General features: G+C 38.5%; 1 protein-coding gene across 1 annotated transcript in view; it reads left to right on the plus strand.

Moving 5' to 3' along the window:
- ZNF292 (zinc finger protein 292) overlaps nucleotides 1-25,653 on the plus strand; it is a gene marked incomplete at its 5' end in the record, with an annotated part of 26,966 nt that extends 1,313 nt beyond the window's left edge. The window contains 5 exons of the mRNA XM_010174423.1: nucleotides 807-942; nucleotides 10,754-10,956; nucleotides 14,890-15,026; nucleotides 16,279-16,420; nucleotides 18,079-25,653. Coding sequence (XP_010172725.1) covers nucleotides 807-942; nucleotides 10,754-10,956; nucleotides 14,890-15,026; nucleotides 16,279-16,420; nucleotides 18,079-25,236 — 7,776 coding nt within the window. The remainder of the gene's footprint in view (nucleotides 1-806; nucleotides 943-10,753; nucleotides 10,957-14,889; nucleotides 15,027-16,278; nucleotides 16,421-18,078) is intronic.

A 25,653-nucleotide genomic window follows, 5' to 3' on the forward strand; every position in this document is an offset into this window, starting at 1 on the left:
AGGAATACAGTTACCTCAGGATTCCCAGCCTACATAACATAGGAAGATGAAAGGCTGATTTTTAGAGTGAATTTTTACTAGCAGCTGCTTGATGTAAATCAGATCTGAAGAGATTTGTTTTGTGCCAGGAGGTTCCACAGCCTTCAGAGCAGGTGGAAAAGTAAAAGCGAGGAGATAAGAGATGAGCTCTTCTTTTCTTTTTTAAGACCAGGGTTAGTTGCACATTGCTATTCAAGGCACAGATCTTTCAAGGTATTTAATTTGCTCCCAAGCATCCCTCTGTTTCCAGAATCAAGCCTAGTATCTAAATGCAGTAGAAACTATTTTAATTTATTTCAAGACTCCAGCCTGCCTTCATCATACTCACATAGAACCATGTGGTGAGGTCTTACAGCTTAAGCCTTGGCCGTTACAAAAATACTTTTTTTTCCAGAGTCTCCAGTGCATAACAGTTGAGTGCTGAAGAGTCTGAAAAAAATTAAAGTGTTTAGGCAGCTGGTTGCAGACCAATATGTGGACCAGAGAATTTGTGCATCTACTGTTTCAAAATCTATTTTCTGAAATTTTAAGAAGTAGCTCTGTTAATAAATCTCAAGGCATGTTCGGGGCACTCAGTCTTTTTTGTTTCTCTGCCTAAATCTTAGGCGACAGAGGCAGAAGTAAAACCTATATAGACTGTTTTGTTGTACAGTTAACTCTTTATCTGGTAAGAGGCTTTTTTTGATGTAAGGTGTAAAGGAGTATAAAAGACACATATTCTTAATTTTTTCCTAACAAGACTTTGTTTTGTAAAATAAATCCTTCAGGTGGCTCATAAAAACTTGACGGAACATGGCAGCCGGGAGCTGCATATTTTAACTACGCTTACACAAGAGAGGGGAGTGTGGAAGAACCCAGTGTTATGTGGTATTCTTTCCCAGGAACAGTTGGATCCAGATAAAGGTAAAATTTAAAACAGTTATTGGAATAAAATATGCTTAATTTTTATAATATACTGAAATATGATATATGGAAGTATTTTGTTGAACATAGTTTATGTCATAATTTATAAGCTATATAAATAAATATACTTGTAGCATTATCTGAATTATTAAGACACTATGTTCCTAGGAAGATACAAATAATTTAATGTTGGTATTTTGCATAAAATGTAATTATAGCTGCAGATCTTGTGTTACTTTCTTTATAAGGCTTGTGAAGGGCGATTACATACAGGCTGTTTTACAGTGGGGTAAGTTCAGTAATGGTAGACTAAAATTATTTGACATAAAACAAAAAATAAAAAGTGCTTTTTATTTTTTTTGTCAGTATGGCATTTACACAGTTATAAAATGCAAAGAGGGCCGTTGCCAAGATCCATTTAGACCAGAGTTCTGAGAATGGCTAACAGCAGTTGCATAGGGAAGAGTTTATGATCAGCAGAGGCATACAATGATATTTTCCTGATGTATTATTTCCATTGTTAATCATTTGTGATTCAGAAGTGGTATTCTTGTGTTAATAAGTTTTAGCTGTTTTTTTTTATTCTTTGCCTAATTGGTTTTAGAATCTGTATGAACCATCACAACTAAGCATCTGTGGCAGAGTTACACAGTTCTCATGTCAAGTAAAGTAGCTCCTCTTACTGTCTGCTTCCTTTTAGCTTGGTGCCTGCTTATTTCAAGTGATATTCTCTATTTATTAAAAAGTAAACTATTCTTGCATCTTTTAATGAGTGCATCTTTTCAGTAAGACATGATTTGTTAGACTGCTGTCATATCCCATCTCCTCTCTTTTGTTGTGTCTTTATTCCATAGCATCTTCTAGCCTTATTTTCCCATTCTTCATATGGGGGATCAAAGGTTTATTCAGCAGTCAACATGTAGGTGTACTGATTTTCTGCTTCATTCTTTCTACTACATTCTGCATTCCTTTCTTAATATTTCCTAATACTAGACTTGCTTCTTGACTGAGCATTGAACTGATGTTTTCTTAGAACTGTCTGGTTTTGTCCTGATTTCTTTCTTGAGGAGTAGTATATATTTCACTGTTAGGATTTTCCCCTAACACACGTCCTGGTTTTTTGTATGTACAGTTAGGATTGCATTTTTGTCCCGTGAAAGTAACTTTGGGATTTTCATTTTAATATTGTCTGTTCTGCCACATTGTGGAGTGCAGTCCCTTTCAGTCTTTTACAGTTGGTCTGTTTTTACTGCGCTTTTATCATCATGTTTTTTCACCTTGTTCTCTACCCTCATTTTCCAAATATTTATAAAAATGCTGAACAGCAGAAGTCCTGGTACAACTACTCAGAGAACCTACTGAGAGTTTATTTTCTTTTTCCCTTTTCCTTTTTAACTGATAATTTAGCCATAGAAGATCTTCTTTTTACTACCAAGATAGGTTGGTATGTGTAGGGGGTTTGAGGGACTTCTTTTAATGCCTTTAGAAAAATAATTGGATCTCCTTTGTTCATATTATCCTAACTCCCTAACTGGGTAAGTCCAGTAAATGCATAATGTGATTTTTTTTCTTTTTTACAAAAGTCATGCTTATTCTTCCACAAGATTTGCATTTTGCAATTTCTTTTAATAATTTATTGTGCTTCTAATACAGATGTTGAATTGGTATGCAGTTCTTAGAGTCCCCCAGAGCACTCTTTTACTAGCTTCATATCAGCTACCTTCTAGTTCTCTTAACAGTAAGGTACTTCTAAGAGAGATGTTTAATTAACATTTTACTTGCCTTATATTTGAGGATTTTTAAGAACTCCTTCATGGATCTACTTTAAATGACTATTTGTTGTATCAGTTTTCCCGCAAAGTTCTTTACGGACATTTCAGGATTCCTTTTACTCTTGAATGTTGTTTACTGAAGGATGCTTCTGCCTTGGACTGACTGACTGACCCCCCATTACAGTTATTCCTTGTCTTGATGGCAGAAAATGCTTCTTAACTAAATAGCACAAGACTACAAGATCAGGGAAGGCAAACAGTGGTGCAGTTGATACTCAGGAGGTGGAGAATTCTCAAGCCACCCATCAGCTTCTTTTGACTTTGAGTTCTGTTCACTGGAAAATGGGTAACAAAACCATTAATATCAGGGTGCTTGGTGCTTAGTCTGACTTCTTTGTATTCAGAAGCCTCATTTGCCTCCCCATCCAGGTAACAATGGCAATGTGCCACTTTTGACATCTGTACCAGTAAATTTTGTGGGTTTGGGTCTCAGTGATCCTGGATATAAGTTTAACTCATTTGGAAGGAATTAGCTTCCTTGCTAATGTCACTGGGACCAGTGCTGACCCCAAGCTGTAGTTACCCAGGACACTTCTGTGGAAGACCAGAAGACACTGGGACACTGAAGAATTTTCTTTTTCTCAAAAATGATTAAAACTTGCTGGTTTACTTTTCTGAGAGAGGGCCACATGAAGGAACCTTTCTCTTTTTGAATGAAGATGAACAATATTTTGAAGAAAAGGAGAGTCAGTGGTTTCAAGGTATTTTCTTGCAACCTCATTCTGTTCAACTTTGGGGTCCAGGTTTGATAGGTTAGGTGATGTTTCCAGCCTGCTTCCAGTCAGTCAGCCTGCTTTTCATCATTTTCAGTTTTATACCATGTTCTTATCCATTCAGCCAACATGAACCATTTGGTTGGGAGTGGGATGCCATCCTGTGGGTATGTTTGGAGTTCCTTCCCTAACTTTGTATCCATATCAGGATTGTCATACTAAATAGCCATATCTTTGTTACTCAGTTGACAAGCTGTTCCCTAGCTGTTGTCATCCTCTGTAATACTGTATTGTTTAGTGTCAGCTTCTTGCTAATTTGAAGAATATTTTAGTAATACCAGAATGTCATTGCCCAGAGAGCTGGCTTTCTTGTCTGTAATCCAGCACTCCCACTGGGTACCACTTACCCTCTTTTAGTGGACAGCTGTCTCTCAGCAGTCTTCAACCTTAACTCCAGTATAGCAATCTTTGGAATATTTGTAAACTTCAATTACAGCATTCAGGTTTTGTTCCTAATGTTGCCTTTACCATTTGCTATTTCAGAAGCTCCCAAGTATTTAAGTACTCAGTTTATTACACTGAGATGTTATAATTTGGCAGATTGGATCAATTGGGTCTTTGAATAACAGTTAGGGTAAACTTTTTAGCTGTTGGAGATTAAACAACTGGTTGAGACTGGAGGTGTTTTTCGTAATATTGTCTCCTTAAGCTTTTGTTGCCTATATTTTTTCAGTTGTTTCTTTGTTTGTTTTATTTTATTTTAGTCTTGTAGTCTCAATTATAACCGATTCAGAATAATTATAACCTATTCAGAATCTTTGACGTAACTAGATATCTGCTGAATATTAGGTCCATGATTATATCTTCTTGAAGGTCTCTGTTGACTCCTGAAGGCCAGTTTGCCTCTTTGCATCTCATGTAGGAAGCACAACTAGGTGTCTGTTTCATCTCGGAGACAGATCCTTTTGAATTCCTCTCTTTTCAAATTGTACAAACTCAGGACATAGTGTGAGAAACAAGTTCATTTTCTCTGACCACACAGCACAGCTGGTTTGTTCAGACCACAGTCATGTAAATGCAGGCTTGTCTGCACTGGTCTATTCTCTTGCTCCCCTAGTTTTGGGAATGGATTGTTGCATGGGTTCCACCTAAATATCATCAGGGAGTACTCACTTCCTAAGGTGTTAGGGAGACTGTTCTCTGAGTGCCATGTCATTAAAAATTGCCTTACTCCTGACTGCCCTGGGCACAGCTCAGTTTTTTGATGGATGTATGTAAGAATTCATACACCAAGGAGCTCTAAAAAAGTAGAGGATGGGTACCCAGTACTATGATATAAAATAGTAAAATCTGTCTTCAGTTGTACTACAGGAACTACATATGTACAGGAAATACAGATTTATGTGTATATGAACAAACAAATTTTTTTTCACACTGGAAATATTTTCTGGTCACTTGATTTGTCAACTGCTTGGGTGACAAACATTGCCATTGCTCTGGATTTTTATCCCACTTCTGACCACGAATGTTGGGAAACCTGGCTTAAGTTACCAGATTCTGTGCAACAGATGTCACCAAAAAAGGGAGAATCTCCTCTTGGGAGCTATTGTAATGCTGATACCCGACTTGAGTTGTTTTCAAAGAAAATTTATCTCTTCCCCCTGCAAGTGGAACATCAGCATTGTCATTTGGGGCTGTGCTTGTTCCCACAATGCTAGTCTCTTTTGTATGGAGGACCATCGTGGAAATGGGAATTTGGATTCCTAATGAGCTGAGGGATAGATATGGGGTTTTTTTCTTATTCTTGACTGGTGACTCCAAAGAGAATTTATTTGCAGAAACTGAATTGTCAGCAGGGTCTTTGGATGTCATTTTTGGGCCCCCTAAGTGAACATCTGGAGTTGATAGCTCTACTCATGGCTTCCATCTGAGAGATTTCCTGAGGGAAAATCCAAGTTTCTTGAATCTGTTTGGTATGTATCGTGAATCAATCCACATTAATTTGAATAATGCCCACGTAATCTTCCACTCCCTCAGAGTAGTTCAGTGCCGAAAAGACAGATCCTTCCCCCAGTTCTGCATATTCTGTTGTTTCTTGCTTCTGTCCCTTGCCTATGTCTTCACCCAACAGGACTCACAATTACACGACTAGGCCTGCAACTTCTTGGTTCAAATTATGGTTCCTCAGCAGAATTATCTCTTAAAAGTGTGCTCAGGAGCTGTAAACTACTTGCTTGTTCATATAAATTTTATTCTTTTTCCACGTAAACCTGTCTCCTGTATCTTTAAAGAATTTTGAGTTTTGTCTATGTAGCATCATGGACATTTTAGACTCAAGAGAATACCCAAAGTTACATGATCCCATTGGGTCATGAAAATAGCAAAGTACCAATCTTCTCAAATATTTCGGAGATCCCGTATGAGCACATTGGTAACATTCTTTGCCGTGGAGCACTGCTCAACCTGTTTCCATCAACCTCAAATAATGGGAACAACTAATCTCAGTACCAAAGCAGAAAGAAATTTGGAAGGATATCCTAGACATGAAAAATATCTTATCCACATCATTAAGTTCAAGATGGCAGTATTAGCTGTGATCACTGACTAGTCTGAAATGGTTCACCTGCGTTAGCACTCAGCAACTGTTTTCATATTGCTATCAGATGTTGCATTGCATTTGCATGTTGACTGAACCTGATACGACTTCAGGTTTCAGCTGCATGGCTACTTTGTTTTCTTGAGATTACATATGATGAACAAGAAGCACTTGTATTTGGGGAGAGAAATTTTCCATGTTTCTCTGCTTCATTGATTAGTTAGGAAAGGAAACCTTAGTAAGTTAGTCTTAGCTCTTCACATGATAGTGAGTCTTTTATTGGTCTCCTCCTGAACTACCAGATAGCTTAATTTGAGATCAGGACTGATTTTAATACTGAATTGAAGCTGATTTGAATGAATGAAAACCAGAATTTATGTTTCTTGAAGTTGTGTGGCTGCTCTGGTCGGCATTATTGCTTAGTGTACCAAAGACTGCAAGTTGAAGTATGCCAAAGTGGTTTGGGTTACGTGATAGCCTATGCAAAGGTAAAACACTCTACTACTGCACTTCCACCTTCAGTTTCTGTCAGTGTGGCTTTTGCTCTTCAGCATGAACCTGTTTTTCCATCCTCAGGGTTGTTATTTTCTTGTAGTGATGGTGAAATCCTTCAAAGGTGTCATTGGTATCTCCTCAGCTGGCACTAAGGGTGAGTGGAGGAACTGTATAGAGGAAAAGGATCTGAGATAACCCTACAAAAATCCAGGCTGCTGCTGCTGCTTTTTTGTCTGATTCTGATTATCCTTAGAGATTTAAACCTGGAGGTGAAGAATTAAGTTCTTGTTCAGAAGTTTAAATGTAGTAGGCACACTTCTGAAGTATGTCCCACTGAAAAGAGGTTCAAGGATACAACAATCACTGTTCAGAGATTATCAAGGTAGATAACAGGCAGGTTAGAATTTAAAGAGCCAGCACGGAACTATTTTCAGTAATCAGCGCATCTGCTGTCAGGTTTTTGAATGATACCATCACTTCTTTAAAAAAAAAAAAAAGTGTTTGCATCCTGGGTATTATTCAAAGCAGCCACCTGGAACTTCTTTTACCCTTTCACCAGACAATATGCCATCGTAGAAGCATCCAGGATTGGTGCTGCATTCAGCAGAATTGTGCTGAGATGTTGTTTGCATGAAGGATTCTGAGACCCAGCTCCAGGTAAATATGAAAGTACCGAGTACAGTTCAGAGTTGCCCACAGTGTGAACGCACATGTGGACTAACACTTGAAGATGAATAAAGAAGTTACTGACTAGTAACTGAAGTTCTTTGAGATGGATAGTCCACATGTACATTCACCTCCTGCCTTCATCCTCCTTGGCCAGAGCGAGGTTGAGAAGAAACAAAGGTCTGTGGTAGAACAATCTATACCTACCCAAGAATTGGCAAAGGGTAGAGTTAGTAGGATTATGGGTGCTTTCAGTAAGGCAAAAATTCTTTGCTTTGTGTTGTACAAGTCCTCCTGTCATCCAAAACGTGACATACATGTGGACTGTCCACCACAGAGAACTTACTACTACAGAACTGTGCTCGCGGCTTGTTCATGCTCTTGTGTCCTACTAATCTGCAGATTATCTTTTCTCTTTTTTAGTTCATGTATGGTATAAGCATTACCTGTAATAAAAGCTCATAGTAGTTCTTGCAGAGTTGGCATGGAATCACTTAGTAGTTTGACCTGAGACTTCCAACTACGGGATTCAAGGGTATAACAGGGAAACTAGATCCCAGTATGTCCATGTTTGTTTGCTGGAGTTAGTAGACGATAGTAGCATCTGTCAGATGTCATCTGCTCATCTTGTTTTCTCTCATGTTAGTTCTGTAATTTTATATGAATTCTGCACATGCCTTCCACAAACATAAGTTTGTGAATTTTGAGGAATGATGGAGCATTGCACAAAACCAACATTTAATAATTCTTCCAGGAATCATGCTCTTGATAAACTATATTGTTCTCATTAAATACTTCAGGTTTTGTGCTCATAGAGGTTAACTGACTAGTGCTGAAAAAGCATGTGTGCCTCAAAGCATTTTTATGAAGTTATATTTGTTATGGTAAACTACAATAACTTCTGAATAGACATCACACTGTAAAAATATATTTATAAAATGTTAACCAAAAAAAAAATCTTGTCCTTAAGACTCTTATCCACCATAGACTTGCTCCTGCAACCTCGGCACCATTTTTTGTCTTAAAATGTCATACGTAGTTCAGTTACAAAATAAATATAATTAGAACCTGTGTTTTGAATGAGCTTTCAAATGCTAACTGTAATGATTTTAATCACTTGGATTAGAATAAAGGCTTAAGAGCTAATATGTAGCTTTAACCCTAAAGGTCTTCCTATGTCTTGTTGAGAAGATAACAGAAAATGTTCTGATGCTTATGCACAGTAGGCTGGCTGAAGCAGTAAACACTAAAGGAAAGGGATTACTGAGGACTAGCAGAGAGAACACAGTCTCTAAAATATTAAATGCAGTAATTATAATAATAAATCAGAGTGAAATGTCTTGAGTTACCAATATAGCTTAAAGTCTAAGGTCTTCCTGTATCTTGTTACAGAAATAAGGTAAAATGTTCCAATGTTATTCCACATAGACTAGCTGAGAGTAAATGCTATGGGTGAAAGGATTACTGGTACCTGGTAGGAGGAAGAGCAAGGCTAAAACTATTGAATGTAATTAATCATTGGGTCATTTGTGGGTTGATAAAGAGTATGAACTTCTTATAAGACATTGGTAATGACATTATAGGAACATTTATTCTGCTGCTTAAAAGGCAAACGTCCTCTAATACACACAAAAATGGTTACCATCTACCGATCGTCTGTTAGTGCGCTCTGGTTTTCCTTTGTTCCTGCATGAATAAAAATCTGGTCATATCTTCATCGACATGGAGGGAGGAAGAAAGGACTCATATTTGACTGAATATTCTTACACATCAATGAGCCATGGCTGATCATTTGTAATAGTGCACAAGGATCCTGAACAAATAACTGACAAGTTGGTTGAAATGATGATTCAACCATAAATCTGAAAATGCATGAAAGATAATGATGGGGTTTAACAGGCCTGATTTCTGCAAAAGGCAGTATTTTCTGCCCTAAAATTCTGTGTGCTAGAATGATAAAAAAGAAAACAGTTGACCTAATTTCGATTGCAAGATGAGCTTTTAGTAATATCCTGTGTAAGTATATAAAAGAAGGAGAAAGGAGAAATCATGAGATAAAATGAAAGACAGTCATGAATCAAAAACTAACTAGGATGGGAGGAAGCAAAGAATGAAATGAGATTATATTTTTTCTTTCCATAAACCTCATGTTTGGTATACTAATACTCCAAATACTAGACAGATAATTAATTTTACAGATGCTGAAATTACTTCATTATTTCATCAAGAACAGGACGTTGAAAGTCAAGAAAATATAAATTAGGTGAATGGGCAACATGATTCAAGTGAAATTCAGGGCAAGTAAATTAAGAGGAATATAAAGAAAGTTTCTACCAAGATGTGTCAGAAAGTGAACACTGCAAATGCCCAGAATGAAAATGTTCAAAGGCTGGAAAAAGTCTCATTTAGAAATTATCAAGATTTTACCCTAACATTGAAAAAATACCATGAATCATCTGTTTTTCAAAAAAGAATGGAAACAAAGAGGGAAGTAGAAAATTATGTTGTTTTAAAAAGATTAAGGACTGTCATGAAATTAAGTTGTGGGTAATTGAAAACCAAAAAGATTTTTCATGCAGTGTGTATCTAGCTTGTAGAAACAGTTGTTGCAGGGAGGGATTGATGTCAAAAGAATTAAACAAAATTTTTTATCTCTCTGTCAATTGAGTTTTAATAACTAAATTTAAATATTTTGGAGGTAGTACTAAACCTCATGCTTCTAAGCTGAAGTAATTTTGATCTTGAAGATCTGGATGAGACCTGAGATGTGTATGTAAGAATAATCTGTGTTCCTCTTTTTTGTAGGATTCTTATGCCTTCCACTGAAGCACCTAGAGTTGGGTTGTTAGCGTAGACAGTAGAGTTTTGACTCTGGTAGCAGCATATCCACAGAATATAGTTGCATAAAATAAAGCCATTCCTGTGTCTTTGAATTTTAAGTTATGAACAGTCAAATGTATATAAGACAAGCCTCTTTTTTTGTAGAAAACTTATTTGTCTGTAAAGTTTTTAAAGCAGTTTGACTGTATTGAATAGATGTGTAATACAAAATATTCCACATCAATACAAAGAACTTCAGATGCTTCTACACTTCTCACATTTATCTTTCCATAGCAGGGTCCTTAAAGGCAACTATTAGCAAAGGCGTAGCACAAACGCATAAAGAAAGATGTGAGAGTAGCAGCTTTGTGTTTTCTTACTGTAGAACTATAATTAAATGGTATCTAAATATTTTAGTACTTACGTGCTTTCTAAATCTGTTTTCTGTGCATCTGTTTTGCTGAAAATTAGAGTGAACTAAAACCTGCAAGTAGATAAAAGGTCTGTAGAAGGGAATCCTTATAATAAACAAGTAGTGTCTCAAAGACACTTTTTGTCGTCTATGCTTCATACCTTTTTTGATTTGTATAAATTTTAGGGGATAACCATGAATGAGTAAATGCCATCTGTTAATTCTGTAACCTGCTGTGAAACTTGTATGTAATATTTTGGCTTGTTTTTCTTTGAAGTGAATGAATTCTTAGTGTTTGAAGGCCCTGTCCTGCTGGATATGCGTATTAAGCACCTAATGAAAACAAAGCAATTAACGCAAGCTACTGCCCTGGCAAAGCTGTGCTCTGACCATCCAGAAATCAGTGCAAAAGGCAATTTCAAGCAAACCTACCTGGTCTGTCTTTGTTCAGGATCACCAAATGAAAAGCTAATGGAAGAAGTAAGTAAAAAATGAAGAACTTTTTTAGACTTATTTCTTTAATAATAATAAAATCCTTAATCATAGGCTGGTTTTCTGTAGAAGAGGTTTTTCTTTTAAAATACCATCTAAAATAGTTTTAGTGTTTCGTTTTTTTCATTTAAGTCACTTTTAAACTGACTAGTAATGACTTGATTAAAACACTTGTGGAAGTGTAATACTAGGTTGCTAGGAAGCATTTTCTGGCTCTGACACAACTTTATGTTTGATTTTGCTTGAAGTATTTTAAAGTTCTGCCTCAGATCCTGTTAGTAAGATGAAGATAATGGTTTTCCCACTCTTAATATTTTAACTATAGTTTTTTGTGTAGTACCTCATACATAGAATGGGGTCCTTAAGATGCTTCTTTCAGTTCAGAGAAAAACTATAACCTTTTTTGACCCAAATGCCCGAGTGAAATTGAAGATTAAATCAGATATTTGGTCTGGTTTGAAATACAAAATCCTTCTTATTTAAATGCAGAAGTCAAAGAAGAGATAACAGCTTTGTTCTTCTGCATTCTTTCACTTGAAAACTTCATTTCTTACCCCACCCCGAAGTTTTCTCTGAGCTTTATCCCTTCTTAAAGGAAAGCTAACTGCAATTGTCAGTTTTTTTCTACTGTCTGCATCTCTCTGCTGTCTTTTTGTCTCTGTCATCTTTTTATGTTAATAGTAAGTACTAAGCATGTTGAAATTGATCTTAAAGGGATGAAAACTATGCAGTGATTAGAGCTGGAAAAGTTCCCTACTCCAGATGACAGCTTTTCACTGGGTGTGTTGTTCTGATGCTCAGTAAGATCGGATCAGTCTTGCCCTCCTGGCTTTGGCTGCTGTAGGCTCTGCTGGAACAGGCTGAGGAGGAGCTGTGACAGGGCTGTGCAATCTCATGTCTGTTTGCGCAAGACTTCCAATGGAACTTGGAATATGTGACCCTGCAAACATGCTTCCTTCATTATTCAGCCCTATCATGCTCCCAAAGCAGAATGGGCTGGGTCAGTGAATGAACCATAAATCCCGTGGACAAAGGAATGGGGTAGCCTTGTTTCTTAGGATGCCTTAAAATACAGATAAGTTCAAACGAGCTTGTCACAAAGAACCTAATTCAGATATTTCCAAACCTTGGATTGCTTGGGTTGCTTAGCTTTGCAGCTTCAGCTGCAGCACGGATTGCAGTATTACTAACCATTCTGGAAAGTTCATGTATTACCAAGAGAAGGCAGAGATATGCTATTAACGCGTCAAGGTGGACTTCTGAACTGTGAAGGATGGTCATTTCGTAGTGCAAGAACAGTAAGAAAATGGGGAAAAAAAAAGAAGTACAGATCACTCTTTAGTGGTATGGAAATTTTTATATCCATTCAGAATAGGCAGAAAAGTAGCATTTGAGCTCATTTTCAGCTTGGATTAGTCTAATAATTTGCTTCAATAATGTGAGGAATTCAGATCTGCAGTATGTGAAATGCTAGACTGACAGACTTGATGGCTGGACCTCTACAAACCTTTGCTGGGTCCCTTACGAACTCTGAGAGGCTGGAAAAACATTTCAGGAAAAAAAAAAATCCCTTTATTGTAAATTTAGTTTCCCATATTCTTCCTTAAGCTTTTAACTGATGGTCCCTGTCTGAGATGGGATGCTGAGCAAAGCAGACCTTCAGTCTAAATTGGTATTACAGTTATGTTAATCCATCCTCTCTGAGGTCTTGAGAAATCTGGATTTCTTCAGAAGATGACATTGAGGTTATTAAACCTCAAATTATGTTCAATGAAGGGCTATTAGTATATTGTGTTGGGTTTGTGAGGGGATGAGGGGGCGGGTTTTGGTAGTGGGGGAAGGGGCTACAGCAATGGCTCCTGTGAGAAGCTTTGAGAAGCTTCCCTGGCTCCAAGGCGCACCTGCCTCCAGCCCAGGCTGAGCCTGTCAGCAATGATGAAAACATGTGTGTTAATCCATATTTAAGAAGGGGAATGACCAGTTTGGCAACAGCTCAGAAATGTTGATGTTCCAATGACAAAGACAACAACCTGAAGAGGAGAGAGGAGGGGGGATGTGAGAGAGACAACTACAGACACCCAGGTCAGCAAGGAAGGAGGGGGAGGAGGTGTGCTGGAGCAGAGATTCCCCTCCAGCCCATGGTGAGACAGCAGGCTGTCCCCCTGCAGCCCGTGGAGGTTTACTGGTGGAGTAGACAGATACCCATGAAGGGCCCCATGCCAGAGTGGGAGGCTGTGCCTGAAGGCGGCTGTGACTGTGTGGAGAGCTCACAGCAGAGCTGAAGACCCCAGAGAGGCTTATGGAAGGGTGGAGGAAGGAGGTGCACGGGAGCAGAGATCTATCTACAGCCTTTGGAGGTCCCCATGCCAGAGCTGGGGGTCACCTCCAGTAGAAGTCCGAGACTCCATGGGAAGCCCTTGCTGGAACACTTTGTTCCTTAACTCTTTTAGCCTGTGGCAGGGACCCTGTGCCAGAGCAGGAGGACAAGTGTGAGGAGGCATCCCCTTGAGGAGGAAGGAGTGACAAAGAAAATGTGTGGTAAACTGACTGCAACCCCCATTCCCTGTCCTCCTGTGCCACTGGAGGTGGAGGAGGTAGAGGAATCAGGAGCAAAGTAATTTGAGCCCAGGAAGAAGGGAGAGGTGGGGGGAAGGTGTTTTAAGATGTGGTTATTATGGCTTGTTATCCTACTCTGACTGATTGATAACAAATTAAATTGAATTTTTCTTCCCCAACTTGAGTCATGTTTGCCTGTGATCATAATTGGTGAGTGAGGCCTCCCATCCTCATTTCGACCCACAAGCCTCTTTGTTGTTATTTTCTCTTTCCCATCCTACTAGAGTGTGGGGAATGAGTAAGTGACCACATGGTCATAGCTGCCAGTTGCAGCTAAACCACCACATATATTTACAAAGTGTCAGTTTAGAAGAAAAAATGAGTTGCTGCACTCTTGAAAATTGTAGTTTGATTACTGGACCAGTAGCTGGATACCATGGTGTACAACCAAGCTGTGCTGCCACCTTGTCCAAAGTACCAACCTAGCTGGGTGTTTGGGTGGGCACTTCTTTTCTTGCTTTGGGTGGTCTTGTGAGTTCTCAGGAGAGACCTCCAACAGTGCTGCTGCAATGGTCAAATTATTCTTCAACTGCCAGTGTCAGTGAATAAATACCAGCATGCCCTGACAGATATGCTAATTGATGTAATCAGACCAGTCTGCTGAGAATCAAATTAGACAGTAGTTGTTATGACGAGTGCGCTGATTGAGTACTGATACAACTGTCTAGTACTGCCCAGTGACTGTGGCTTTTCCCTTGTTTTGCTACAAAACTGTTTCCATCATGGCTTGACAAATGAGTTACATTGCAGAGACTGTAATTTTCTTCTAGAAAAGCATTCAGTTGACCTGCTTCTTACTGTACAGCTTCCCTTTTATCTTTGTTTCTTTTTAAAAATGCCGGAACATTCACGTTAAACTTCAGATTCATTAATTGCCCAGCTATTGTGTTAAAGCAGTAGTGACATCAGTGATTAGTAAACTGTGTTAGAATTTCGGGTAACAATCTTTTTGTGTTAGGATGCAATTTAAGGTTATATGTCTGCTTATTACAATTATATGTGTGTGATATACATTAATAATTAATGTTGTACATTAAAAATTTTAGGTGATTGGGACAGTAGATACAAATAACTTATGTCTGTGAAACAAGTTTATAGTCATTTTAATAAAACAGTTTTTCCGGTGGCATAATCATTTTGACACTAGAAACGCACTGATTTGCTTTCAAGCTTGTCTCTATCTGATAGAGTTAAACATTCACAAAGTTGTAAATTACTGGCTTTTTACAAAGGATCAGATGACTGTATGTCTGAACATGAAAGCATTTTCTTAGTCTTGGTCCTGTTTTCTTTCCTCCCTTCTAGATTGCAGAAGTAGATTGCAAAGATGCTCTAGAAATGATCTGTAACCTAGAATCTGATGGAGATGAAAAAAGTGCTCTAATTTTATGTGCAGCATTTTTATCTCGCCAGCTGCAGCAAGGAGAGATGTACTGTGCCTGGTGAGTTTGAATATTGTTTTCTGTCCAGTGGAACAAAAAATAGTTTTGGGAAGACAGAGCTGATACATAAGCCATAAATTAACTTTCTTTAACTGATAAAATCTATGAGCTAATCAGGAAGGAGATAAAACTCTTGGGAAGCTAAAAAAGAAAAGAAAAAAAAAGTATTTGACAAGATTAGCTTCTGTTATGGGAATTTGAAGGCTGCACATATGATGAGGCATTTACAAGTACCAGTACCTGGTTAATAATTTTTCTTTACAGTAATCTTACACTGTAGAAATAAGGAATTTAATATCTGCAGGCAGCTAGTCAGCATTATGTCAACATTTAATGCATAAGTACTGTTCCCACCTGTCTCTATTTTATAACACAGTACTCCTTTCTCTAACAAACTTCTAGAATAGGAGCTCTATACTGCTATAACCAAAGCAATAAGATAGATTGAGATATTTATTGGTTAGGGCTTATTTTGATTAACGTGGGAACAAATAACTGGTCTTTGGCAGATACTTGAGCTGTTAGGGTCTTGAATTTCCAACTCTTAACAGTTTGATTGTACTTCCAAACCTGTATAATTCCAGAAGGATTTGCTTTGTTTGTGTACCTCCTTTGTATGTGCAGCAGCAGGAGAACATCTGCTAATGCAGGATTTTGCTTTAACAGATTCTGCTAAAGTTTTGAGGGTTACAACATTCTGCAAGGTAGCAAACATTCTTGGCTATTTGCATCTAAGGAGGAATGAAATAACGAGTTAATGTAGACACATTAATACTGTTTCACTTTGGGGGCTAATTTCTTACTAAATCGCAGTTAGATTAAGCTCTTAAAGCAGAGCAGTTCAAGAAGAATGTATCTACCACAGAGAAAAGCCATTCTCCTATAGCTCTTAGTAATTAATAAGAATTCAGAAGTGTAAAATTCTAGTCTGTGGAGTGAAGAGTAAACTACTTCACAAGACTTTTTTCCAAGACCACATCATGAGTCTGTAAATTATGGAGTGTAAACTGTGGTAATACTGGTTTTATTCTGATCTGTCGTTCTGGAATTGAGTCATTGTAATAATTTTGAAAATGAGATACTAATAATGTGGGTATATTAATAAAAGCTTTTCTCTGTAAGATAAGGTGTGAATAAATTCAGATTTTTTCCTTTCCCAAGGACAAAATAGAAAATATTCTCAGCCTTGCATTTCTTGTGATCAGATTAGTGGTTGCGTTGCTGGCCCTGAAATATTGTTCTCTTGTTCTAGGGAACTGACTCTTTTCTGGAGTAAACTGCAGCAAAGGGTAGAGCCTTCTATTCAAGTATATCTAGAGAGATGTCGTCAACTTTCTGTGTTAACTAAGACTGTTTATCACATTTTCTTCCTGATTAAAGTAATTAATTCAGAGGTAAGGATACTCCTGAAAGAATATCGTTGGCACTTTTAATGGAACTGTAATCAGGAAAATTTATGAAAGCTGCTTAAGACATCCTGTTTCTTTGTGTAGCATCAGCTTTGGGGCAATCCTAATTGGTTTTGGGAAAGGCCATAGCAACTTTCTTCAGGTAATCGATAAGTTGCTTTATTTTGAATCATTAAAATTTCTTTGTTCCTTTGGGAAAAAAAATTGGGGGATAAATAGAAGAGCTGAATGCCACAACCTAGATGAAGGAAAAACTAAAGATGATGTTATAGCCTCAACTATTGTCCATGTCCTCTAAATGAGTATTTTCTGTTAGCAGGTCCTAAAATTCCTCTTTATTATTTTCCATATTTCAAATATTACAGAAAATGGAGAGGAAGAGCTTATGAGGAAAGGAAATGAAGGCTGTATATTAATATATAAGAAAATTACCAAAAAAACCCCACCCACCACAAAAACCCCCTTTTGACTTGCCACTAAGAATGCAGTTAGTTTTGATAAATGAAATAACTTGCCTTTTGTGGACTTAGACCCAATGTTGTATTAAAAGCTCTGTTCATCTATCTCAGCTAACTTTGTCATCTGATTTTCCCAGTTTCCTGTCATTAGTAGTTGCACTAATTAATGTTTGTAGCTAAATTGAGCTCTCCCAAAAGCTTTTAGTTGGGGAATTTCTGTAATTTGTATATTAATTCTAAGAATAAAAATTCCTTTTTTCCTTTTGCATTGTTCTGGTATGGCTAGTCATGGACTTCTAATCTTAAAGATGATTTTTTCCAAAGATCTGAACTAAATTGGAATTAGAGAGGGGGGGAAGAAAATAAGTTTCGCAGAGGCTTGTGATATTAGAGCTCTATTTGCTCTGTGCCATACTGATTTTTCTCTGTTAAGCTGTGGATCATTTCAGTGATGGCAGAAATTGGAGACAATGTGGGTGTGCATTCATAAATTTGCTGGACTTTATTCTCATGTATACCACGGCCTCTCTGTGCATCCTTGGCAGCATAAAGGGACTGTAAAGTGGACATAAATGTAATTTACATTGCCTGAGGGTATAAATGAGAAAAGACACGTGACCTTTGGAACACTTAAACGATGGAACATTTAACTGTACTTACTATTTTCAGTTGGAATGAAGCCATGTGTTCAGTTGTGGTCAGTTGATTTTGAAGTGGCATAATCTTTGAAAATAAACCTTTATAACTTAAGTGATTTCCAAATTATAGATCTTTTTGAAGATCAAGTGCTTCTGTTACTTTAGCTGTAGCACTTTTTACCATTTGAGTTCTACCCAGTGTTAAGTTAATGCTCCATAGAATTTTATCTCAAATAACTGTGACACAACTGGCAGGCTTTATTTCGTGGAAGAGTCTCAGTATTGCTCTAATACAAAATGAACACCTCTAACATACAGTCCTAAAGTCCTCAAACCAGACAGAACACAAAATTAATTGAAGACAAATTATGCAACTTAAGGAATAGCATCTAAAAATAAAACATTATCATTCTTAAAGTAAAAAGTATTATTATAAATTCCAGGTGCATTTTTTCTGACGTTTAGGGTTGAATAATGATATCTTTTATTTACAAATATAGAAAAGGTTATGATAAGCTGACTTACTAAAATTAATCTTGCTTTACAGATTGATGGTGCTGGACTTGCAACCTGCATTGAACTGTGTGTAAAAGCACTGCGCTTGGAATCCAGTGAAAGTACAGACGTCAAGATATCTATTTGCAAGACTATCTCCTGCTTGCTTCCAGATGATTTGGAGGTTAAACGTGCTTGTCAGCTGAGTGAATTTCTTCTTGAACCCACTGTGGATGCGTATTATGCTGTTGAAATGCTGTATAATCAGCCTGACCAGAAGTATGATGAAGAGAATCTTCCAATACCAAATTCCTTGCGCTGTGAGCTCTTACTCGTACTGAAAACTCAGTGGCCTTTTGATCCAGAATTCTGGGACTGGAAAACTCTGAAGCGTCAGTGTTTGGCACTGATGGGAGAGGAAGCATCCATCGTGTCATCAATAGACGAACTAAATGATAGTGAAGTTTATGAGAAGGTTGAGGATTGCCAAGAAGAGACTAAAGAAACTTCTGTGAATGGACTTGGTGGCACTTTTGATGAAGCTACAAGCCTTCTTAAGGGTATCAGAGATGAAAAGCAGAAAAAAAGAGAAATTAAAAAACTCAGAGAGAGAGGGTTCATATCAGCTAGATTTAGAAACTGGCAAGCTTATATGCAGTATTGTGTTCTATGCGACAAAGAATTCCTAGGTCATAGAATAGTTAGACATGCACAAAAACATTATAAAGATGGGATTTACAGTTGCCCTATTTGTGCTCAAAATTTTAATTCTAAAGAAAACTTTGTTCCCCATGTAACTCTGCATGTTAAAAAATCCAGCAAAGAGAGATTGGCTGCTATGAAACCACTGAGAAGACTGGGAAGACCTCCTAAAGTAGCAACTGCCAACGAGAATCAGAAAGTTGACTCTGTATCCAAACAGGAGCAGCGACCCATTAAGAAGAACAGTCTCTATTCAACAGACTTCATTGTGTTTAATGATAATGATGGCTCAGATGATGAAAATGATGACAAAGATAAACCTTACGTACCAGAGATAGTGCCAGTTCCAAAGCCACTACCTGTTAATGAATTCACCTGCCCCGTAACATTTTGTAAAAAAGGCTTTAAATATTTTAAAAATCTAATAGCACATGCAAAGGGCCATAAAGATAATGAGGAAGCTAAACGTTTTCTTGAAATGCAAAGCAAAAAAGTGATTTGCCAGTACTGTAGACGACATTTTGTAAGTGTTACTCACCTGAATGACCATTTGCAAATGCACTGTGGCAGCAAGCCTTATATCTGCATACAGATGAAATGTAAGGCTGGTTTTAACAGTTACGCTGAGCTGCTGACGCATAGGAAAGAGCATCAAGTCTTCAGAGCAAAGTGTATGTTTCCTAAATGTGGCAGAGTGTTTTCCGAAGCCTATTTACTCTACGATCACGAAGCACAACACTATAATACATATACCTGCAAAGTCACGGGCTGCGGAAAGGTATACCGTTCTCAGAATGAACTGGAGAAGCACATTGAGGATCACAACACGCAGCCTGAAAATGTGCAGCAGCCTGAAAGCCAGACTAATCCATCTGATGTTAGTCAACCTTCTAAAGCTAATGAAAATACCGATGGAGTTGCTGTTAAAGAGGAATTGACATCTTCTCCGGCTGACAACCGAAGTAGTTTTCCTGAAGGAGAAAACGTTGTCTGGAATCAAATCAAACCAGAACCAGCAGGGAATGAAAGTGTGAACGCATCAGCGGGTGTACTGCAGCAAAGCAATTCCTTGCCTAATTCTGGTTTGGAGCAGTCTCCTACGGGTTCAGTGAAGACAGAAGTGGCAATTCCAGCGAGCAATGTTAAGGTGCCTGCTGTTAACCAGAAGATCCGAGATAGCTTTGTAAAAAGAGGTAAATTGCCTGCTACTGTAGATACCACTAAACCTGGAGCCCAGCAGTTGTGCTCATCAGTTGACTCTTGTCTTCCAGTTTTCCAAGAGAGAAAGGAAGAAGACTGTCTCAGTCAGACTCAGAATATTCAAAATATTTCTGTGACCTCAGACACACTAAAACCAGAAGCCCTTGAAACAAAAAGTTTAGAAAGACAAGTGAGCATTGTAAATCCATTCAGCATGCAGAATCCGGCAGGATATCGAAACAGTGTACCCCTTTCCAAACTGGAAATTGAAGACAGTATTAAGGCTGCAGCTAATCTATATAACCTACCTTTAAAAACTTTAGAAAGTATTACGTTTATTCCCTCACAGCCTAACATAAATAGCTCTTTAGTTCCAGCTGTGGCACCAGCAGCCCCAGTTCAGAAATTTAATTGTCAGGTTGAGGGATGTACTCGAACATACAACTCATCACAGAGCATTGGCAAACACATGAAGGCAGCACACCCTGACCAATATGCTGCTTTTAAAATGCAGCGTAAAAATAAGAAACCACGAAAATCCAACAATCTGCAAAATGTGCCAAATGATGGGAAGATCGTGTATCTTATGCCGTCGCAAGTGGGCAATCCCAGTGGTGCTGCTTTTACAGTGCAGAACAAACCTAATTTGAATCCCACCTGTTCCAGTCAAGTGCAACATGTCTCAAGTACGCTTTTCCCAACCCACCTAGAAAATTTGGCGAATCCTATGTTGCCTATAATGGAAAGTGTCATAAATCCAAGTTTGTCTACTCGTATTAAAAGTGAGCCCGAGAGTGTTCTGTGTTCACAAATGGAAGATCTGTCTGGTGCAACCTTACCTTCTCAGTTGGACGAGCTGGCAAAAACAGTTATGCCTCTGAATATTGACGGTGGTTCAGATCCTTTTCTTCCTTTGCCTGCAGAAAACGGTCCAATGTCCCTCTTCCCTTCATCAGCAGAGAATCCTCCAAATTCAGTCTTCTCACAACTGGAAAACAACACAAATAACTTTTCATCGCAACTAGAAGGAAACACTAGTTCTGCTTTCCCAAAAGAGGAAACTGTAGACCAAATATTTCCCTCACAATTGACTAATGAAAATAACTTCAATGAAACTAGTTCAGCTTCAGAAAAGGTGAAAAACGATGGTGGCCGGGGCCCAAATGGGAAGGAAAGGAAACCAAAACATAACAAGCGGGCAAAGTGGCCAGCAATAATTAGGGATGGCAAATTTATCTGTAGCAGGTGTTTCAGAGTTTTCACTAATCCTAGATCACTTGGTGGTCACTTATCTAAGAGGTCTTACTGTAAGCCTCTTGAAGGATCAGAAATTTCTGCAGAAGCTCTGCAGGCTAATGGACAGTCTTTGCTTGCCAGTATGATTCTTTCCTCAAATTCATTAAACTTGCAGCAACCCCAGGAGTCTGCCTTCAATCCAGAGACTTGTTTTAAAGATCCATCGTTCCTCCAATTGCTTGCAGCTGAAAATCGTTCCACAGCCTTACTGCAAACCATATTTCCACGGGCCAGTGTGACTAACTTTAATACTGGTGGGAATGAAGAAGGAAATCAAATTATAAAACAAGCCTTGGAAACTGCAGGCATCCCAAGTACCTTTGATAACACAGAAGTACTTCCACACATAGTTACAACAAGTTGTGTCACTGGTACGACTCAGATAAATGCAGCTGTTCTCCCCAACTCAACCGTATCACCTCTGCTGCAGACAGCCTGCAACCCTAGTACCTTGCTAACAGACCAAAACAGGACCCTCAGTGCCAAAATTCCTCCAATAAATGAATGCAAGAGCTTGCCTGTTTTTGCAACAGAGGACTTAATGCTGAAGACTATTGAAAATGGCTTATGTCCGAGCTCGTTTTCTAATACTGTTACAGCGGTGCAAAACTTTGCAGGGAACGGTTCACGAATTTCAGTTATAAGTAGTCCCAAGAATTCAGGATCAAGCGACTTGAATAAGAAGGGAACCAGTGCTTCAAAGAGGAAAAGAAAAGCAACTACGCCCTTGCTTGCGCCCAATACATCACAGAAAGTAGCAGTAAATAATACGTCAATGGGACTTCTAACCAAAAGCACTGAAGGAAACATGCAAATACAGGGAGAAGGTTTTCAGTCCAACGTGCTGGCAAATTGTGGCTCTCAAGCAGTGGTGAAAAATCTCACACAGAAACTCAATAACGTTGACAATCAGTTATTCATAGCCAGTATCAAAGAGAACTTCAAAACAAATCTCGAGGCCCATACAACGTTACCCCCTTTAACAGTAAAAACTGAAAATGGGGATTCCCAAATGATGGCTGTAAATTCTTGTGTGCAGGCAAATTCAGAGGAACAGATTTCTGAAGACAGTATTATGCAGAACTTTGAAAAAACCCTGGAAATAATTAAAAGTGCTATGAATTCACAGATACTTGAGGTGAAAACTGAAATTCAGGATACTGTAGCTGCTTCAGGACAGAACTTGCAAGTAAATAATGCACAGACTTCTTCGGGAAGTTCTGTACATAGTGTAAAACTACCCACTCCTGCACAGTTTGCCATGCATGTCGGGAATGTCACCGCTGCAAAGAGCAGCTCTGCTCAGTCTGAGACATCTCAAAAGGATGATATTCAAATATTGGAAATTTTGGAGGGCTTGCAAAAACTGAAACTAGAAAATGATGCACCCATTCAGGTCTCTGAGACTGTTTCCCAGTGTCCTCCAGCAGATACACTAGCACCAGCAGTTCCTGTTACATCAACTGAAAATAAACCCCTCATCCAGATACCTTCAGATATTCAGTATAGTGATAAAGTTAATAAGCCTTTTGTATGTCAGAATCCAGGCTGCAATTACAGTGCTATGACGAAAGATGCGTTATTTAAACACTATGGCAAGATTCATCAGTACACTGCAGAAATGATACTAGAAATTAAGAAACACCAACTGAAGTATGCGCCGTTCAAATGTGTTGTACCTACCTGTCCAAAAACATTCACAAGAAACTCTAATCTCCGAGCACACTGTCAGCTTGTACATCATTTTACGACAGAGGAGATGGTAAAATTAAAAATTAAAAGGCCTTATGGCCGAAGATCCCAAAATGAAACTGTAAACACGGCCCCACAACCTGTTGAAATAAAAACTTTGCAGACACTAATAATAGAAAACAGAACTGCAGCTCCGTTGATCAAAGAAACTCTGATAAAGGAAGTTGTAGAGCCTGTAAAAGTCTTGGAAAAACTTCTGCCAGAAAATAATATTCCTGAAAGCCTGGAAAAACCTCCCCAAGTGATTTCCGTTCCACTGGAGCAGCATAATACAGCCTCTTTTGGTAGTACAGAGGCACAACCCAAAGAGTGCAAGGTTAGGAGGTACAGGAAGGAAAAAGAGGAGAGAAAACACAGGAAGCCTGTAACAAAATCTCTGGAGTTTCCCACTAGGTACAGCCCTTACAGGCCGTACCGATGTGTCCATCAGGGCTGCTTCGCAGCTTTTACAATACAACAAAACCTAATCCTTCATTACCAAGCTGTGCACAAATCAGACCTCCCTGCCTTCTCTGCCGAAGTGGAGGAGGAGAATGAGCCAGGCCGAGAGGAACGCAATGAGGTGGAAACCAAACCTGCCGTCAAAGAGTTCAGGTGTGAGGTGAGTGACTGCTCTCGCATCTTCCAGGAAGTTACCAGCTTGATACAACATTATATGAAGCTTCATAACATGACCCCAGAGCAAATTGGAAACATGAAACCAGCTCCAGAGGCGGGAAGGTTTTCTTGTGATCAGTCTCAGTGTAAGTCTTCGTTTACAGCTTATCTTAACTACATTGTACATCTTGAGGCAGATCACGGCGTTAAGATAAAGCCAAACAAAGTGGAAGATGACGGCGTATTCAAGTGTGACTGTGAAGGCTGTGACCGTATTTATGCTACTAGGTCTAACCTGTTGAGGCATATTTTTAACAAACATAATGACAAGCATAAAGATCATCTAATAAGACCCAGAAGACTGACACCAGGTCAGGAGAACATTTCAAGCAAAGCAAATCAGGAGAAACCATTGAAATCCAAACAGAGAGGACTGAAAAACAGATCAGGAAAAGAAGGTAACAGGCTGTCAGCGCAAACAAAACGAAAGAAAAACGTGCAGTTGGAAAACAAAAACTCAAAAGGAGTGCAAGTTCAAGAAAATAAGGCTTATTCACTGAAACGTGGCAAGCACGTGTATTCAATAAAGGCTAGAAACGATGCCTTGTCGGAATGCACGAGCAGGTTCATGACTCAGTATCCATGTATGATAAAGGGATGTTCGTCCGTCGTTACAAGCGAAAGTAACATAATCAGGCATTATAAATGTCACAAGCTGTCCAAAGCATTTACTTCCCAACACAGAAATCTTCTTATTGTGTCTAAAAAGCACTCTGTCTCACAAGTAAAGGAAGCCTCTTGTGAGCAAGAGGAGACAGATAAAAAAAGTGATGTGAAAGAGCCTGAACCGAGTTTGATAGTGAGCAATAATGATTCAAGCACATCTATGTTACAACAAAAGGAAACTGAAAAAGGTGAGAAGGATGAAGTGGATGAACTGACAGAACTCTTCATTACGAAACTGATTAATGAGGATTGTTCAAGTACTGAAAATCAAGCCAAACTCTCTTCAAGTGTAAATAGTGACTTGCAGGAAACCAACTCCTGCCCCTCAGAAAAGCAAAAATCAAATAACTTAAAAAGAGCTAACAAAGAAAAAAATGTGTCTCAGAATAAGAGGAGGAGAGCCGAAAAAACTGAGGAAGTAGTGCCTGTTGACGCCAGTAGCATGCACAGGGAGGAAGAGACGGCCGTTGCCATTCAAACGGCTGAAGAGCAACCTGCAGCTTTCGACTGGAGCTCGTTTAAGCCGATGGGTTTTGAAGTGTCATTCCTCAAATTCCTTGAAGAGTCTGCTGTGAAACAAAAGAAAAACACTGAAAGAGACTACCATAGCAGCGGAACCAAAAAAGGGTTCCATTCGAACTCCCGAAAATCCAACGAGAAGACCTCTGTAGCAAGTAATAATGTCACTTGGTCATGTTCTGAAACTGAAACCCTTGTACCATTTGCCAACCCATCACGGCTTCCGTGTGGGGATAATGTAAAGATAGTTTTAGACAAGACTTTCAAAGACTGCACTGAGCGTGTGTTGAAGCAACTTCAGGAAATGAAACCCGTCGTCAGTTTGAGAAAGCTCGAAGGACGTTGGGAGGATAATCCAGAGGTTACAGCTGCAAAAGTAATTGTTATGGGTACTGAGGAAGGGCAGTCAAAATACTGAAAAGCTAATGTGTTTAACCATGACCCGTAATAACATTTATTTTGAATAGGAAGCCATCAAGCATGCTAGTAACTGTGGAGCTCTCTTATTTTGAAGTGATTTAATCTAGCAAAAAACATGACATAAGTCATGTAAATTTCTTATTTGTTTTTATCCCTATGGGACTTGAAGAACAGAGTAATTGCTTCAGTTTTGTAAATACTTGATCAAAACCTCAACTTTCTATCAGATTGTCCTTTCCATGAACTAAATTTTTGTGAGTTGTCTGTGATTGGTATCTTTCACCAGGTCACTGCTCATGTATAACAGTACTCTTTTATTTGTAGATACATTTTTTTTGTATATATTTATTATTGTAAATCATTTGCTGCCACCAGCAGTCTGTAAGTCTAAACTATTAAATGACACATTTATATT

Source organism: Antrostomus carolinensis, unplaced genomic scaffold, assembly GCF_000700745.2.
Source record: "Antrostomus carolinensis isolate BGI_N321 unplaced genomic scaffold, ASM70074v2 scaffold14938, whole genome shotgun sequence".
Classification (NCBI taxonomy): Eukaryota; Metazoa; Chordata; class Aves; order Caprimulgiformes; family Caprimulgidae; genus Antrostomus; species Antrostomus carolinensis.